Genomic DNA, 15,534 nt, shown 5'->3' with positions numbered 1-15,534 from the left:
GGGGGAAGTAAAGAAATGAGAAACATGATGGTTTAAATACATTCTATAGTATAATGCACACAGATAAATGGCAATGAATAAAGATGCATAGCTAAAGTTCACATCTGGTATTTAATTTCTCAGTGTTTGGGCTTATTGGTTGGCCTTGCAAACCAAAACATTTATTTAATGCAGTTTTAAAATGTAATAAAGCTGACAGAAAACAGAACAATCAATCAAACAAAAAATTAAAATTAAAAAAAAAAAAAAAAGATTTCTTCATAGGAAATCAGTTACTCAGGTCACAAACAAGTTTGGAAAATTTACATTCCTTGCACAAACTTTTGTCACTTGATTCAATGGAATGCACATTGGCTCTTCAAGAGAAGCTTAGCAGGCCATCATTAACGCAGATAAGACATACACAGTCTAATACTCACAGAAAAAAAATAGAAATAAAAATGGGAATGGCCAATCTTAAAAGCCTGTGAGCCTCAGTAAAACACTTCTCAAGAACCAACACTTCTCAAGAACCAACAGGGAGTCATTCTCCCAGTAGCTCTCCAAAGTGTTTCTGCAAAAACATTCAATCATGTCCTTTTAAAGTATGTGCCTCCGTCTTCAGCCCTTCCTCCCCCCTGACTCCTTATCTTTAATCTGCTGTTTTGCTGATAATTTAGCTATCTTCTACAGAGTCTAGTCTCATTTGCTTCTTTTAAGATGCTCCTTCTAAAATATGTAAATATATATATCTATATATGTATATATATATAATACAGTTAGGTTTGGCTATTTTTCTTGGGTACCAATGAGTACTGCTCTGTCAGAACACTTTTTTTTTTTTTTTTTTTCTCCCTATTTCATTCTTTGACATTAATCATGGCAGTATTACAGCCTTTCAGTGAAAACAGATGAACAAATCTCTTTACATAGACACAACTTTCTTCTTTCTTTTTTTCCTCACAGAACTTAAATCTTGACAACATTATAAGCAGCTCTATTAAGAGGCAGTTAATGTAATCTCTAATCAGAAGGAACTGGCTTCATTTAAGTTGCAAACGTATTGAGAGCATGATTTTGTATCTCAATGTTTTCTGAGACACATGAAATCAATTCAGGTGGGTCAGTGTATAGACTTTATTTTTGTCATACTTCATTCACATATACTTATTTTCACAAATACAGTGTATTTATAGCCACAAAATATAGATGTGATCACAGTTAATATAGTATGACCCCAGCAGCAAAATCGTCTGTTGGGAATAAAATATAATTTCCTCCATCACTGCTATTGACAATGAGTTACAGGAAAGGCTCATAAAGCTTTTGTTTTATAGGGACACATTGATATTTAACGAGAGAAAATTCATGAACAATTTCTACTGAGCCTATATGGATTTATTAAATATACTACTTATTAAAACAGCAATCTCTCTTATGAGACCTCGAGTGTCATTAGCTAAAGCTATGTTTTGATAAGCCCTGACTTTAATATGTACGGCAAGGGAAACGTTTCAAATTAAAAGACTTAAGTAAAAGGAAAAAAAGGACCAAAAAAAAAAAAAAATAACAGGCTTAAGAGCATACCAAGAAGAATGCATCCATCAGTTATTTAGAGATGCATGTATTTGCTGAAGCAGTTCATGAGAATGTGCATATATATATCCTTCCAGATGAGAAGAACATGATAAAGGAAATTTGTGTTTTAAGAGGGAAAGCTTCAGCTAATGTCTCCTATTTATATATTGCCAAGGCTGGGGTGCTTTGCAGGTATAGGAAAACACAGGAAAAGGAGAAAATGAGAGAATTCATTATGTTTAACGGGAAGATATATGGATAACCCATATTCATTCTGTGCCATGTATTGGAAAATGTTATTTAAAATGACATCTCCAGTTTTTCCAGATATATATGTTTTCATCATAAAGCAATTTGATTTTCATGTCTGTGAAAAAAGCACACGAAATCAAACAAGGAATAACTAGTAGTTAAAATCTAAGATCTTAATTACATTTTACACTTTCATAACATTTCTAGTTTAGGTTACCTCAGACACTAATCAAGTAATAGCAATCTCAAAAAACTTTCACTCATAATTTCCTTAACAATTCTAGTTCCAGAAATACATTCCTCAAAACAAACCTTTTCATGACAGGTTTGACATGACATTGCCATATATATAATACATGTATAATCTTTTGAATTGCTTGCTCCTTCATACATGAAAATTTAGAACACATGGCAATTACAGCCATGGAAGTTGAACATGTGTAAATCAAATATGATTTAATGCGATTAACAGTAATTTAATTTACTTTATCAGCATGAACTTAGGAAAAGTCATTTTCATTAGCTTATGATAAGACTTAAATTTGTTTGTTAGCCCCTTGTGGAATGTAAAATGACTTTTAGAAAACTCTGCTTTACACTTATCTGTTATATAGCAAGGTTAGTCCATTTGCTACAGAAGATTCACCTGGTAACTATATGCAAGACTGCATCTAAGAGTAATGCTAAAGTCATACATCAAAAATATGGAAATCATCTAGTTGTACTCTCAGGAATCATGAATGATAGAAGCTATACAGTTGAAACTGGATTCCCAGATGGACTGAAAGCATGTGAATCACAAATAGGAATTAGTGCATATTTAAGAAGTATAATTTTAAAAAATGTAAAAAAATATAGTTAGAAAAACAGTAAAAGAATGCTTGGGGACGTCTTTTACTTAGACAGTTCAATGGAAACTTAAGACATTATGACTTTTCCACATGTCACTGGAGAAGAGGTATCTAATAGTAACTGTGTTAATTTTGATTGATTCTTTTCAACTAATTGTATTTTACTGATTTTTGCTTCTGGGTGATATTTATTTGTCTCTTACTTTGAGATATCATACAAGTTGGAAGAGAATTATGTTCCTTGTGTTGAAACACCCTTAGAAAGTTTGATGTCTGACCTAATTCAATTTTATTAGGATTTATAACATGTTACTTTTAATCAATTTTCAGTATACTAAGTTTTTAGTAGTATATGAAAAATATGTCCTGTAGCTTTCCATAATATTTAGCTCTCTATTATATGAGAAGCATATGGGAAAAAATAATAAGCAATCAGCTTTAGAGTCTGAATCATAGTTACACTATCTGCATTTATTGGCAGAAATGGCATGACTCTGCAATTTTCAACTGGAAACTGAGCAGGCTTCCACATTACTGTGCAAGTTGAAAATGAACATAACTTTGAACTCTTAATCTAGGCATAGCATTTCTATGGTAGAAGATTCTTAGATTTGTATAACTGTCAGTCTTTTCTGAGAAAAAAAAAAAAAAAAAAAAAAAAAAAAAAAAGAGGCATAATTTTAGCATGGAGGAGCTGCAGTAAAGGTCTTAAAACTAAGCTGAAAAGGGCATGCAGAGATGCCCAGCAAGTACAGTACATAAAACAGGCATGGGCAACAACATTTTTTCCTTGTCACCAGCCTCTGTTATGTACTGTTCTCATTTGTTCTTAATTTCAGTGTTGAATTTTAGACAGCACTAAGAATAAGATTTATCTCATTTAGAATGGAAGCTGCTTTCAAGAACTGCCCATCTTCCCCTATAAGCATGGAAGTCTGAATAACTAAAAGGAGATTGTTCTATACTGAAAAATAAGATGAGATGAATCTCAGCATCAGAGACCAATTGAACAGTTCAACCCTTCATCATCAAGGAAACTTGTTTGATTCAGTTGCACACCCTTTTTTTCCCCAAGATATAAAACTACCCTTGTAACTGTCATCCTTGTCTAAAAAAAAAAAAGAGAGAGAGAGAGAGAGAAAACAATTGTTGAATTAAATTAAATAAAAATGGCAAAGTTTGGACTAAACAAATGACAAAAGCTATAACAATTCTGTTTTAAACCTTTTGGTAAATGTACTGTACCATTCCCCATATGACTGAAATAGTAACATCATATATTAATCAGGAAGGTATAGTATTAAGTGCTATTAATACATTAACTAAACCAAGACTGTTTGGTATTGCTAACTAAAGCTACCACATTGTTAAACAAATCTAGTATTTTTGACTGTTTCATGCCATGCCCAGATGAAATGCACCATTATTAGCATAATGGCTTCTTAAAATATGCCATGTCATTCACACAACTACAGACTTAAAATTACAAAATCAGTTTGAGGCAACATGTATTTTCAAGGTATGTTTCTAAGTGGAGTGTGAGGGTGCACAAATCCCAAAATGGGAGTTGAGTGCATATCAGCTTCACACTGATTGTAACTTGTGAGTATTGCTTTTTTCTTCTGGGCTCTGTCATTGACATTAATTCAGACCCATATTGCTCTACACAGAAAAATCCAGTAAGACACTAAAAAGAATACAAGGCAAAAGACACAGGGCACATTACATGCTACAGTATATTAAGGCTTAATTACTACAAGCATATGAAAAGTTTGCTCCCAGGAGTTAAGTCCTTTACAACAGCAAAAAAAAAAAAAAAATGTTATGGACAACAGGATGTGAGGCATTTTGTTTGGGTATAATCCAAACTAGTTCAATGGTGTTCATGAATTCAATAATGCTTTAAAGCAACTAAATTATTCTTTCTGGTTCCAGAAGTGATTATCAATACAATGAAGCAGCACAACATATTTTATTCCGGGAGCAAGCAACTTTACTTAGTACAACACTTTTTCATATTGCCCATCATGCCAGCGTTCACATGCCTTAACCACAAGATAATATATACTTAAAAGCAAGAAGCGAAGTAGAGGTGCAACAACTGCAGATCCTTGGAGATGCTAAGTGTTGCAGTAACTTCTCTGCAGTTGGATCATATCAATAATGCCAAACTGACAGGAAGCCACCTCTCTTTTCACACATCTACTCAGAAACCACAGGAGAATAAGACTAAAAAATAAATTTAACATACAGCACACACAACAGAACAGACTTAGAAAGTAATGGTTGGGGGAGAATGACGAGGAGGGACATCAAAATGTCTGGACAATGAGAATGGGTCTCCAAAAAGCACCATCAACAGTCAGACTGCTATGAGGAAAAAAAAAAAAAAAAAAAAAAAAGGCTGAAAGGGAAGAAAGATGAGGAGAGGGAGGAGAGGAGATGGAACAATATGGAAAAGCATGCCTTCTTGATTTCATACAAATCAGTAGCAGCAGATAGCATGTAGAGAGCATAGAGAAGGGCTCTCGGACTCTCAGCATGGTGTAGCAAAAGAAAATGCAAAACATGCAATTCCAAAGGAAAAAAGAGAACTTAGAAACAAATAAATTCAGTAACATCTTCATAAATGAGCTTAATAAATGTCATTAAAATGAATATGACATATAGTACAAACTACCCATGGCACTTTCACTGGAACAGTACAATAACTTTAATGAGTACTGACTGTACTATGAATAACTGGGCTCAAAACAGGGTCAGCAATGCAAAGAATCAGACATTTGGTTGTTGTTAATGGAAGGTAAGACTACAAGAGCAAATGAACTTAACTACTGTACTGTCAGACGTTTTTAAAGGAAGACTGGAGAAAGAAGGACATCAATGAAGGTGTGAATATGGAGACAATATGGCAGCACAAGGGCTGGTAAAGACGAAAAATACACTGTCACAATACAGTACAAATAATAATAAAAAAAAAAGACAAGGGGAGATGTTAACAGTAACATCTGTTTTTCAAATATAACAGTCTGATACACCAATGACTGCATAAAGGGGTAAAAAAAATCCTGAAACATATACTTTTTTATTTTGTATTTCCTGCAAAGAAGTTAGTGCATGAGACACAAGAACCAACAGAGAGACAAAATGCTATCCTGTCTCCTTTTTGAGATTGGGGGCTCATATGTAAATACACACACATATAGATATATATATATATATACACACATAGACAGATGAATATATATATATGTATACATATGTGTGCATATACAGAGAAAGATAGACAAAGATGTTATCTTCCTGTGTTCTTGACAAGGAATTAGTCCTGAAGTTAGAAGGAGTGGAGGTAGGATTGAGGTTGGAAGGAAAGGTAACGAAGAGGGCATACCGCTTTCGGCTTCTGCAAACGACAAGAAAAAAATTGCAAATCAAACACTTTGATAAGAAATCAACTGACATCAAAGCAAAAGCAAAAAAACCCTTTATATAAAAGTCTCCAAGGCTCAAAGGTTTTTCTGCTGAGAATGAGGACAAATACATGGATAGACAAAGAGAAAATTTAACAAGAGGAGGAGTAAACAAGGGTGCAGGAGGAAAGAATCTTTCCTTCTTGCTTACTTATGTGGAAAAAAAATAAAAAAAAGGGGGGGGGGGAATGAAGTAAAAATATTTGTAAAAGGCATTTCATGAGGAGTTTGAATGACTGTATTTTGAACTTTCTAATTTTTGCTATCTATTCAGCAAACTCTGCTAGGGCACTTTCAGGATGATATTCTCCATATTCCTTTAGCATTTTTGCTACAGCAGAAATAAAAGTTCCCTACAAATGCACTATGAAAGAACATATTTTAAATCTAAAGTATTTGGCTTGCACAAGGGACAAAAAAAAAAAAATTAATATATGCTTAATGCTATTAATACCAAGGATTATAATATTCCTAGGTAGATAGAGATGAAGGAATGGCTGACTCTTATTGTGACCTGGAACTACTAAAATGCAGATCTGAGTAGCTTTTCCGAAACCCACTAAATTCAGTCACATTTTGTACACTGAGAGGTTTCTCTACTAATTGAACAGTAATTCAAACATTATTAAATATATAAATATTAATATATCTAATCATAGCTATTTTCATTAATCGTTAAAATATTCTGATCAGAAACAGTTATATAAATAAAAAACCTACTATATTTTGCCTATTATTTGAAAATTATTTTATACATATCAAATCTAGGAATATATTGTGTACATAAGGCTTTGCAAAATTTATTTCAAAGCACTTTAAAATTCTGCTTTTAAACAAGCATTTAAAATCATAATTTTTTTATAATTAACAATCAATACTATCAAAATTTATCAGATTTTTTTTACTGCTTTATGTACAGAGTTTTACGTACAGCTTTATGTGTTTTATGTTCAGAGTTGTGAAAAGAGGTGAAAAAAATGTGAGCAGGAAACTCAGCTATTGCTAACTGGTAATATTGACTTAAATAGAGTTCTGATGATTTAAAATTAATATTGATCTCAAATTTGCTATGGCAGTACTAACAGAATCTGGTTGTAAATCAGAAAGCTTTAGAAAGGAGCACCTAGGAGACTCTAACAGACCAAACAAAACAAAAAGAAACATATAAGTTTGCAGGTAAATGAGTACTTGTGCTTTTCTACATTTACTGAAGACACTGAAAAAGTCACTGAAAAAATTCCCACTGACTTAAAGTGGTACTAGGATTTTTTTTTAACATTGAGGTGAACATTTGAAGAGGGGATTAGGAGGTCTAGGATGCCCTCGAATTACCATTTGTGAGAGCTGCACCCACTTCTGAATTCACTTTGCAGTTGCTTTAGCAGTGATTACAAAGTGATGAAGATATACAAAACTAATCAGATATATAATTTTTTCCATATTAAATTTATAATATATTTTAGTATATATAAAAACTAGAAACAAAAATCAAAGTGGTGGAAGATCTCATTGCTTAAGCAGAAAATGATATGAAAGTTTTCTCTGGTCCTAGACCTACTTCAAATATAGAAGCAAATAATGTCTCATACTATGAGGGTGACAACTAGATAGCATTCTAAATTTGTATTTATAGATATAATTGTTGCTATAAATCAAACTATGTAAACTTGTCAATATTTTTACAAAATATGAACCTAGACTAAAAACATAAAATACATCAGCACATATCTATCAGTCATTCTCCTGATAGAATAAGGTTGTCATATTCAGTTTCCCTATCACATTTATGAAATATCAATGAAGAATTCAAGATGTGAAGTAGGATAAGATATCCCCACAGTTAACATCAATAAAAATAATTGGTGAATGGTAAGTTTATCATGTTCAAAGACAGCTTGCACTTGTAAACCATATTATTCTACTTTTTATCTTAATTCCTCATCTTGTCATTTAAGAAGACACAAGGAAATGCAAGTATACCTAAAAAGCAAGAAATAGAAGTTTTGTTCCATTACCTTTCTGATTAGACTAACAGACTCCAGCTCAGAAAAACAGAAATATGTACTTAACACATGTTAAGTACATGTGTTGAAGAACACAGGGACAAGTATAAATGTAAAGATATGCTGCAGGTAGCAATGTGATTTACCAAACAGTGACCATAAAATTATCACTGTTTTATGAAGTTAAAAGTTACTACTGCAGATCAGGGTTAATAAAATGATGCGAGTATCACAGCCTACATTCTCTCCTCTTGCTATATACGTGTTTGCAAAATCCAGCTGTTAACATCCCTTTATTAGTACTGCTTCCTGTAATTCTTAGGCTCTTTTTTCTACTAAACTAATTCATTCTGATCTGTTACCTGTGTGGCTTTAAGAAAGAAGGAATATATGGTTATATCACACTGTGTTACTTTTTGTGGGATCCTCTGCATCACCTTGTGATTAAGAACTCAGTCCAACTTCCATTGAAGTTAGTTCAAAGAATGATATGGAAGCAATGAATTATCTGTTATTACTGAAAAAGACTATAATATTAGCACTTAAGAAACTAAAGGACAAGTGAAGTAATGACAACCTAAAGTTGGTTAATAGTTCTCAGAGAGACCCAAAGGAAACCAAATACTTTATAAATATTTTAAATGCAAAATATGGTAAACAGTACCATTGCTTAACAGTTGCAGTTGTTTTATATTATGTTTTATATTGCAGTTGTTTATGTTTTTTGCTAGAAAATTTAGATTAAACTGCTCAGAGATAAATGACTAATTATTCATTGCTTTACATTAGGTAATGCAGAATGAGGTCAATGAGTGGAAAAGTATTTATTTTAAGATGAGCCCATGGGAGCTGGAAACATTAAAAAGATATTTCAAAAAAATGATTTCTTAATCAGCATAGCGCAGACAAAAGTAATATCCAGTATCACATACACCACTTCACATACCACTTACCACATATGAAAGAATAAAGCAAAACCAAGCATAGGGCATGGAAATACTGTCATTAACAGTTGCAATATTAGATTTCTGTGTCAAATGTTTTACAGATACTATCACAGGTTTTATAGATATTAATACAGAAAAAAAAAAAAAAAGACATAATAATAAGCATTGAATCAAAACCTCGGAAATCATGGTATGAACTCAAATAACAGAACTGGTTCTCCTTCAAGAAGAAAAAATTGCCCTCAAAGGTTTAGGTAATTGGTGGCCAATTATCTGTAAGATGATGTAATATATATCATTCCAGATTTACTGCAGCACTTGTGAATCTAACTTTTGACAGAGAAAATAAAATTCAGCTCAATCAGAATAATCAGATTTCTATTACATGCCCCTCCACATGTTGCAGATCACATTTGTAACATTTTTTGTTATACAATATTGAATGTTGTGTAAATACACTGATGGACAAGTTGACAGAAACTTGACTCCAGCATACACTCAGATTCTTAAGATTTGTTGTACAAAAAGTAGAAACGCCTCCTGTAAGTGAATTTGTACTGATTATAATCATGAAATTTCTTCGTTTTGGATGAAGAAAGGTGTCAGTCAGTTGGAAATTTCACAGCTAAATTAATCTTCCAGTTACCTGATGGTACTCATATATACAGTCTTTGTCAGAATAGATACCATATAAATATTTATTCTATACTTCCATTTGTCCTGTATCCTATGTAGAGTGGTACTTCTGAACTTATTTACATGAAATTATTATTTTGATAAATCAAATAGCAATAGCGAACTGTGATTTCCCATCTGTTTTCCACTTTTCTATTTTCAGTAAAACATTGGACTTCTGATTATAGTCGATAGAGTATGAACAACAACAACAATAATAAAATATTTAATAAAGTACATTTAAAAAATAAATAAAAATTGCACTTCTGGAGGTGGGACACAACACTGTCCCTCCCACCTTCTACTAAATGTTCTGACTTTGATTTGGCAGAAGAAAAACAGGGCAGAAATACAAACCTTTCAGTGCTATGTGAAATGGTGTAATGTGATGGCATGCTAATTATACTCTGAGAAGTTTCAAAAGTATAGGGATACCTATGTTAATTCTGAAAAATAAGCAGGCAAAATTCTTGACAGTGCATTCTAGAATTTCTGAATTTGTAGTCAAGGACATACCTGCTTTCTCGTTTTTCCGACTTGTATTCTATGGCTATCATTAAGAGCTTTAGTTTCGCAAACACCAGTCTGCAGAAAGACAAGATGACAAGAGTCAGTTCTTTTTCATAACCAATATCATGTTTATAGGGATGGATGAAAATTTACACTTGCTAAGATGTTTACCCATTCTTCACTAAGATAAAGATCATGTATTAAGATCTTTCTTTTTTGAAGATAATAAACATATCTTTTTTCTTAAAAATATAAACTAACAACTCTCTTCAGTTGTCACACGACTTAGCATAAGCAGCAGCACTATATTACTCAGTCTACCTAAGCAGTAATTACAAAAGAAAATACAACTGTGCTAAACTGTAGTATTTTGGTGGCCATAGTAGGTACCATTGCAACCCTTCACATATAAATCTGTCATCTACAGAATGATTCTAGGACAAATTTAAAGATTTTCATTCTCTAGAATTAAAGTTGTAGCATGTCTTATGCTATGGTTATACACTATATGCTTAAAATACTCCCTTTACCATACAGAATATCTTTTTTTTTTTTTTTTTTTTTTTTTTCAGACATGCATTTATCTTGGTAAATACAGTTTGCAACAAGTTCCATAAAGTTCTGGATGCCATGCTGCTTGCATGACTACACTACATCTGCTTCAATTAATGAATAGTTTCCTTGGAATGGGACATAAGCCAAGACAGTGATGCTGACAAACACTATTCAAAGAATGGAAATCATTAGAAGAAACAATAGGACAAGTAAATAACTCTGTTTAAGTCGATTGCTGGTTAATTTGTTCAACACTGAAAACATTTATGCTTTCATTTACAATCACCGAATTCCAAATCTCTTCTGAAAATGGGCATTATAATGTTTGGAATACTTCCATGCTGTGATTGCTTTAATGTTTATTTTATTGGCTCCCATCTGATGCAGCAACATTAGGACTGTAGCAGAGTGAGAAGGTCTCCTACAGAAACCTTTGGTTTCACTTGAGAGCAGGCAAACAATTAATATGTATTTATACTTACTCACAGACTGCAGGGAAAGACAAACCCACAAAGGCACTAGACAGATATTCTGTATACATTTCATTTGCAACTCCTTCCAGATAGTACTTCTGCCATGTATCCTCCTCAATCTAAAAAAAAAAAAAAAAAAAAAAAAGAGAGAGAGAGAGAAAGAGAGAGAAAAACACAGATGTGGAGTTCTGGGTAAATTAAAAATACATATATATCTTTAAAATTAATTAAAAACTTCTTAAACATGTATCTTTTTTTTAACAAATAAGTTAACTGACCACTCAAATGTTATGGCATTTAGTTTTTTTTCTGTGTTTGTTTGTTTTTTTAACAGTCAGTAAACAAAAAGAGTTCATAAAGACAGTAAATCCTATGTAAAAATAAAACAATTCTTGTCAGGCACGTTCAGTATGACATGAAGTAAGGTGGTGGAGAGCTTAGGAAGAAAAAGCTATTCAATTTTCTGTTTTCCAAAATTCTCTAGTGAAATAGCTGCATTATATTGTTACTGAGTCTCAGTGTTTGTTTTCTCATTTTCTGGAAGTTTTTAAACACTCAAAAAGCATAATTTAAAATTCTAAAGAATTGTTCATTAACAAGGTAATATGAGAAGCAGATATATTCAAATGGTTTCAATGTATAATATAAGACAGTATAGATGTAGAAGAGTAGTCAGAAATGGAAGTAATGAGAGAAGCTGATATATCGGAGATTTTCTTTTTATTTCTTTTGAAATAAATATTTTTCTTTCTATTTCTTTTGAAATAAGGTATGTGATCTTACAAATCATGAAAATATTTATGTTTACTTTGTGTCTAAAAGCTGTAGTTCGTTCTTTGCAATGAACATGAAGAAACATTTAGTTCCACTGCTTAGGTAGCCCCATTAGGGTCTTTGTCTTACAGAGCAGAAAGTGAGATGATACTGATTTTCAATATAGAGGCCAATAATAATAATAATGAAGATATAGTGAGAAAGTATTCATTTATTTATTTTAACTCCTGGTAGAAACTTGCAAAGCTACCTCAAAGGTTGAAATACTAAATACCAACTGATCTGAGGACTTTGATAACTCTCTCTATTATTTCAGAAATTGTCTTTGTACAACATCTGCAGCATTTCCCAAGCTCAGTCCACACTGCGCAAACGGATAACAATACCAAAACAATACTGCAGGAAACAGAACTGTAGCCAGACCAAATGAGGTGGCAAAAAGATGCTTCAGGAACATCCATCCTTCGAAATTAGTGCAGGTAAGGCTCAAGTGCTTTAAGCTACATTGCCTATCTTGCTTATCTGAAGTCCAAGATCCTGTGTAACTGCAAACAGCTAAAACTGAGACATTTTTTTCTACTACATAGAGAACTCTCAGCACATCAGAAATCTTTATCAAATAATTCATTTTAATAAGATAAACAACTTGTTACTGCTTCAAAATTTTGTGCAGCTACATTACTGCCCACCATGTCAAATTCCTTGGATAATGTCCAGCCAACCATTTTTATGGTATAGAAGGCCTTATGGCAGCAAACCATAGGTTTGCATATTCTTTGTGGTAAAACTATTACAGTGTATTAGGAGAAGTCTGGGTTTTGTTATGAATATATATTACAAGTATCAATATAAATGTATGTCTCTGTCAGTATTCAAGCAAAGAAATTAAGACGCAATGTGAGTTGGGTAACAGCATCCAAATAGATTTTTCAGTCCTTCAGCAATAAATCAAATCAAGAAAAGAATCTTTAAGCAACAATTTATCTTTGTCTGCTCCATCAGACTACAGCTGTTTTAAAACAACATTAAAGCAAGAGGTTCTTGCATTACTTACAGGTCTTAACTGAAGTATCTCCATGTAAATTCAAAAAAGGATAAAAGTTTAGGGTGGAAAAAGTTAAAGCACATATTCTGATCATCAGCCAGTTCAGAACTGTGACTGACAACATACTATATGCAGCATCCATTAACTCGCTTTCTGGCTCTTAAATTGAAAAACAAACTCATACCTATGAGTTTAATACCTAAATGTTAATCAAGATTTTTTTTTTCAAGTATTAATCTTATTTTTCATTTAACTAGCTTATTTATACCCTTACTTAATAAGTTTTATTTCTTATTATTATAATCTAAATTATGCTTCTGAACCAAGGTAAAATCAAAGGAAAATTGTAAATGTGTAATAATTTATAAAGTAAGCACCTAATATTTTTTAATTTTAAATTAAATTTTAATTTTTAAATTAAGTATATAGGAACTGGAAAAATATTATTTTTCTTTTAAAATCTTATATAAGTCAGGAAAAAAAATATATGAGCACAAGGTGTAAATGTAATCTGCTTTTTAAAAACAAAAGCTTTAAATGGTAAACGAGACCTCTTCATTCCTTAAAAGTCCAAAACCAGATGTTTCTTGTTCCGTTGTATACTGTCCTGGCTTTGGCTATGATAGAGTTAATTTTCTTCCTAGTAGCTGGTATGGTACTTCATTCTGGATTTAGGATGGTAATAATATTGATAACATCCCGATGTTTTAGCTGCTACAGATAAGTACTTATACTAAGCCAAGGACTTTCCTGCCAGCAAGAAGGGGGTGCGCAGGGAGCTGGGAGGGAAAAAAACAGAACAGATGACCCAAACTTGTCAAAGGGATGTGACACTATGCTCAGCAGTAAAAATGGAAGAGTTGGCCCGGGGTCTGCCATCGCAGCATCAGTCCGCTGGTGGTGAGCAATTGGGTGTGCATCATTTATTTTGTGCATTGTTTTCTCTTTTCTTGTTTTTCCTCTCTTTTGTATATTGAACTGTCCTTATCTCAAGCCATGAATTTTAATACCCAACCCCCAACACTCCGATTCTCCTCCATCCTGGTGCAAGGGCAAGGGAGTAAGCAAATGGCTGTGAGGTGCTCAGATGCCTGCCAGGCTAAATCACAACACACACATTTGAATTTTCTGAAAGTTTTAAGCTACACTGCCATGTACCATATTCTTACTCTTGTCCCAAATCATGAAAATCACAGAACCCATAAAATCAGAAATATATAAAAATACAGTGATGTTCCTTTTCTTACTGCTTTCTTTATCTGCTCTTTTGGAAAGCTGCCTTCATCCTGACTCCCCGCATTGCATGTGAGTTCTGTAAGTCTACACTTGACTTTGCCTCTTTCTATTCTCCACCATTCATTACCTGACATCACAAGCAATTCCAACTGAACTGTTACTCTAGGCTAATGTCCCATATATCCTTCTTTCTATTTCCCTCTTAACTACTTTATCCAAACTGAAGACTTAGCTTTCCTGACATTTAGTTGTGGAGGTATAGCCTCCAAATCAGAGGCTAGTTCTTACCTTACCACCCCATTGGCAGTGTTACTACATCTTCTTTTAACCAGTGTTGAACCACACCAGCACACAGCATTGTGCCTATCTTTCAAGCTAATAAAGCGGGTATTTTCTTTGCCTTCTTCAACCCAGTCACTATATGCTTAGACCATACAAAACTTGTTTTCCCACATATCAGTATAATCTGTGAAAAAATGCCTAAAGTGTGTTATGAAAAAAAAAAAAAAAAAAAAAAAAAAAAAAAAGCCTTTAAAAGCCATAAAAGACAGTAGGACCGATTCATTGTCCTAGCATTTTGTGGCTATCCAGTACCACAAGTGTGAGGGATACAGTAGTCATTCATGCTAAGCTCACTGACTAAAATCAGGATGATATTACTGGGAAATAAAGCAATAGTCCCATAGAAAGGATTCAGAAAAGGAATTACATTTGAGGCTCTGGGTATGCAAAAGCACATGTCAGGAGTGTAGAATCCTAGTAGCATAAATAAGACCTACAGCTGTGCTGTCTAACTTAAAGATCCATTTTCATATAATGTCCACACACAGCTTGTACTGCTATAATTATGATGAGCTTTTTAAAATTTTACAACTTAAAAGCATCTCTTCACTGATCCACAGATCATTTAAACCACTTGAACCAATCTCTTCTGGTTGTGAAGTGCTTAGGATCATTGTCCGAACAGCACAAAGTAAAAGGAAACTGCAGTGTGTTTGACATGGTCATTCAGGTGAAGGAAATAAAATTAAGATATTATTATATAATAATATGTCATTACACAAAATTTATTAGATTGGTATATTGTATTATTAAATATTATTACACTTATAATTTTATGTATTATTTTAGATTATAATATTCATTGAAATTTAGTGTGACATAAATCTCTTTTGCACAATTTTCC

At 32.8% G+C, this 15,534-nt stretch overlaps 1 protein-coding gene and 1 long non-coding RNA gene across 43 annotated transcripts in view; one reads left to right on the top strand and one right to left on the bottom strand.

Annotated features, from left to right (window-relative positions):
- Positions 1 to 15,534, bottom strand: part of KCNMA1 (potassium calcium-activated channel subfamily M alpha 1) — a 464,377-nt gene that overhangs the window by 111,958 nt on the left and 336,885 nt on the right. For 23 of the 42 annotated variants that reach the window (XM_035330303.1, XM_035330310.1, XM_035330316.1 and 20 more), the window contains 3 exons: positions 11,303 to 11,412; positions 10,272 to 10,340; positions 6,052 to 6,063 (listed from right to left, as the gene is read on the bottom strand). In XM_035330303.1, the coding sequence (XP_035186194.1) occupies positions 6,052 to 6,063; positions 10,272 to 10,340; positions 11,303 to 11,412 (191 nt within the window). The remainder of the gene's footprint in view (positions 1 to 6,051; positions 6,064 to 10,271; positions 10,341 to 11,302; positions 11,413 to 15,534) is intronic. The other 19 variants (XM_035330323.1, XM_035330308.1, XM_035330312.1 and 16 more) reach the window with 1 other exon arrangement.
- LOC118169221 lies at positions 3,503 to 3,687 on the top strand. The gene is made up of 2 exons (XR_004751965.1): positions 3,503 to 3,616; positions 3,653 to 3,687. It is a non-coding gene; the product is annotated as an uncharacterized LOC118169221 (long non-coding RNA).

This window comes from Oxyura jamaicensis, chromosome 6 (assembly GCF_011077185.1).
Source record: "Oxyura jamaicensis isolate SHBP4307 breed ruddy duck chromosome 6, BPBGC_Ojam_1.0, whole genome shotgun sequence".
Classification (NCBI taxonomy): domain Eukaryota; kingdom Metazoa; phylum Chordata; class Aves; order Anseriformes; family Anatidae; genus Oxyura; species Oxyura jamaicensis.
The sequence above is the reverse complement of the archived record's forward strand: the minus strand, read 5'-3'. Positions and strand labels throughout refer to the sequence as shown.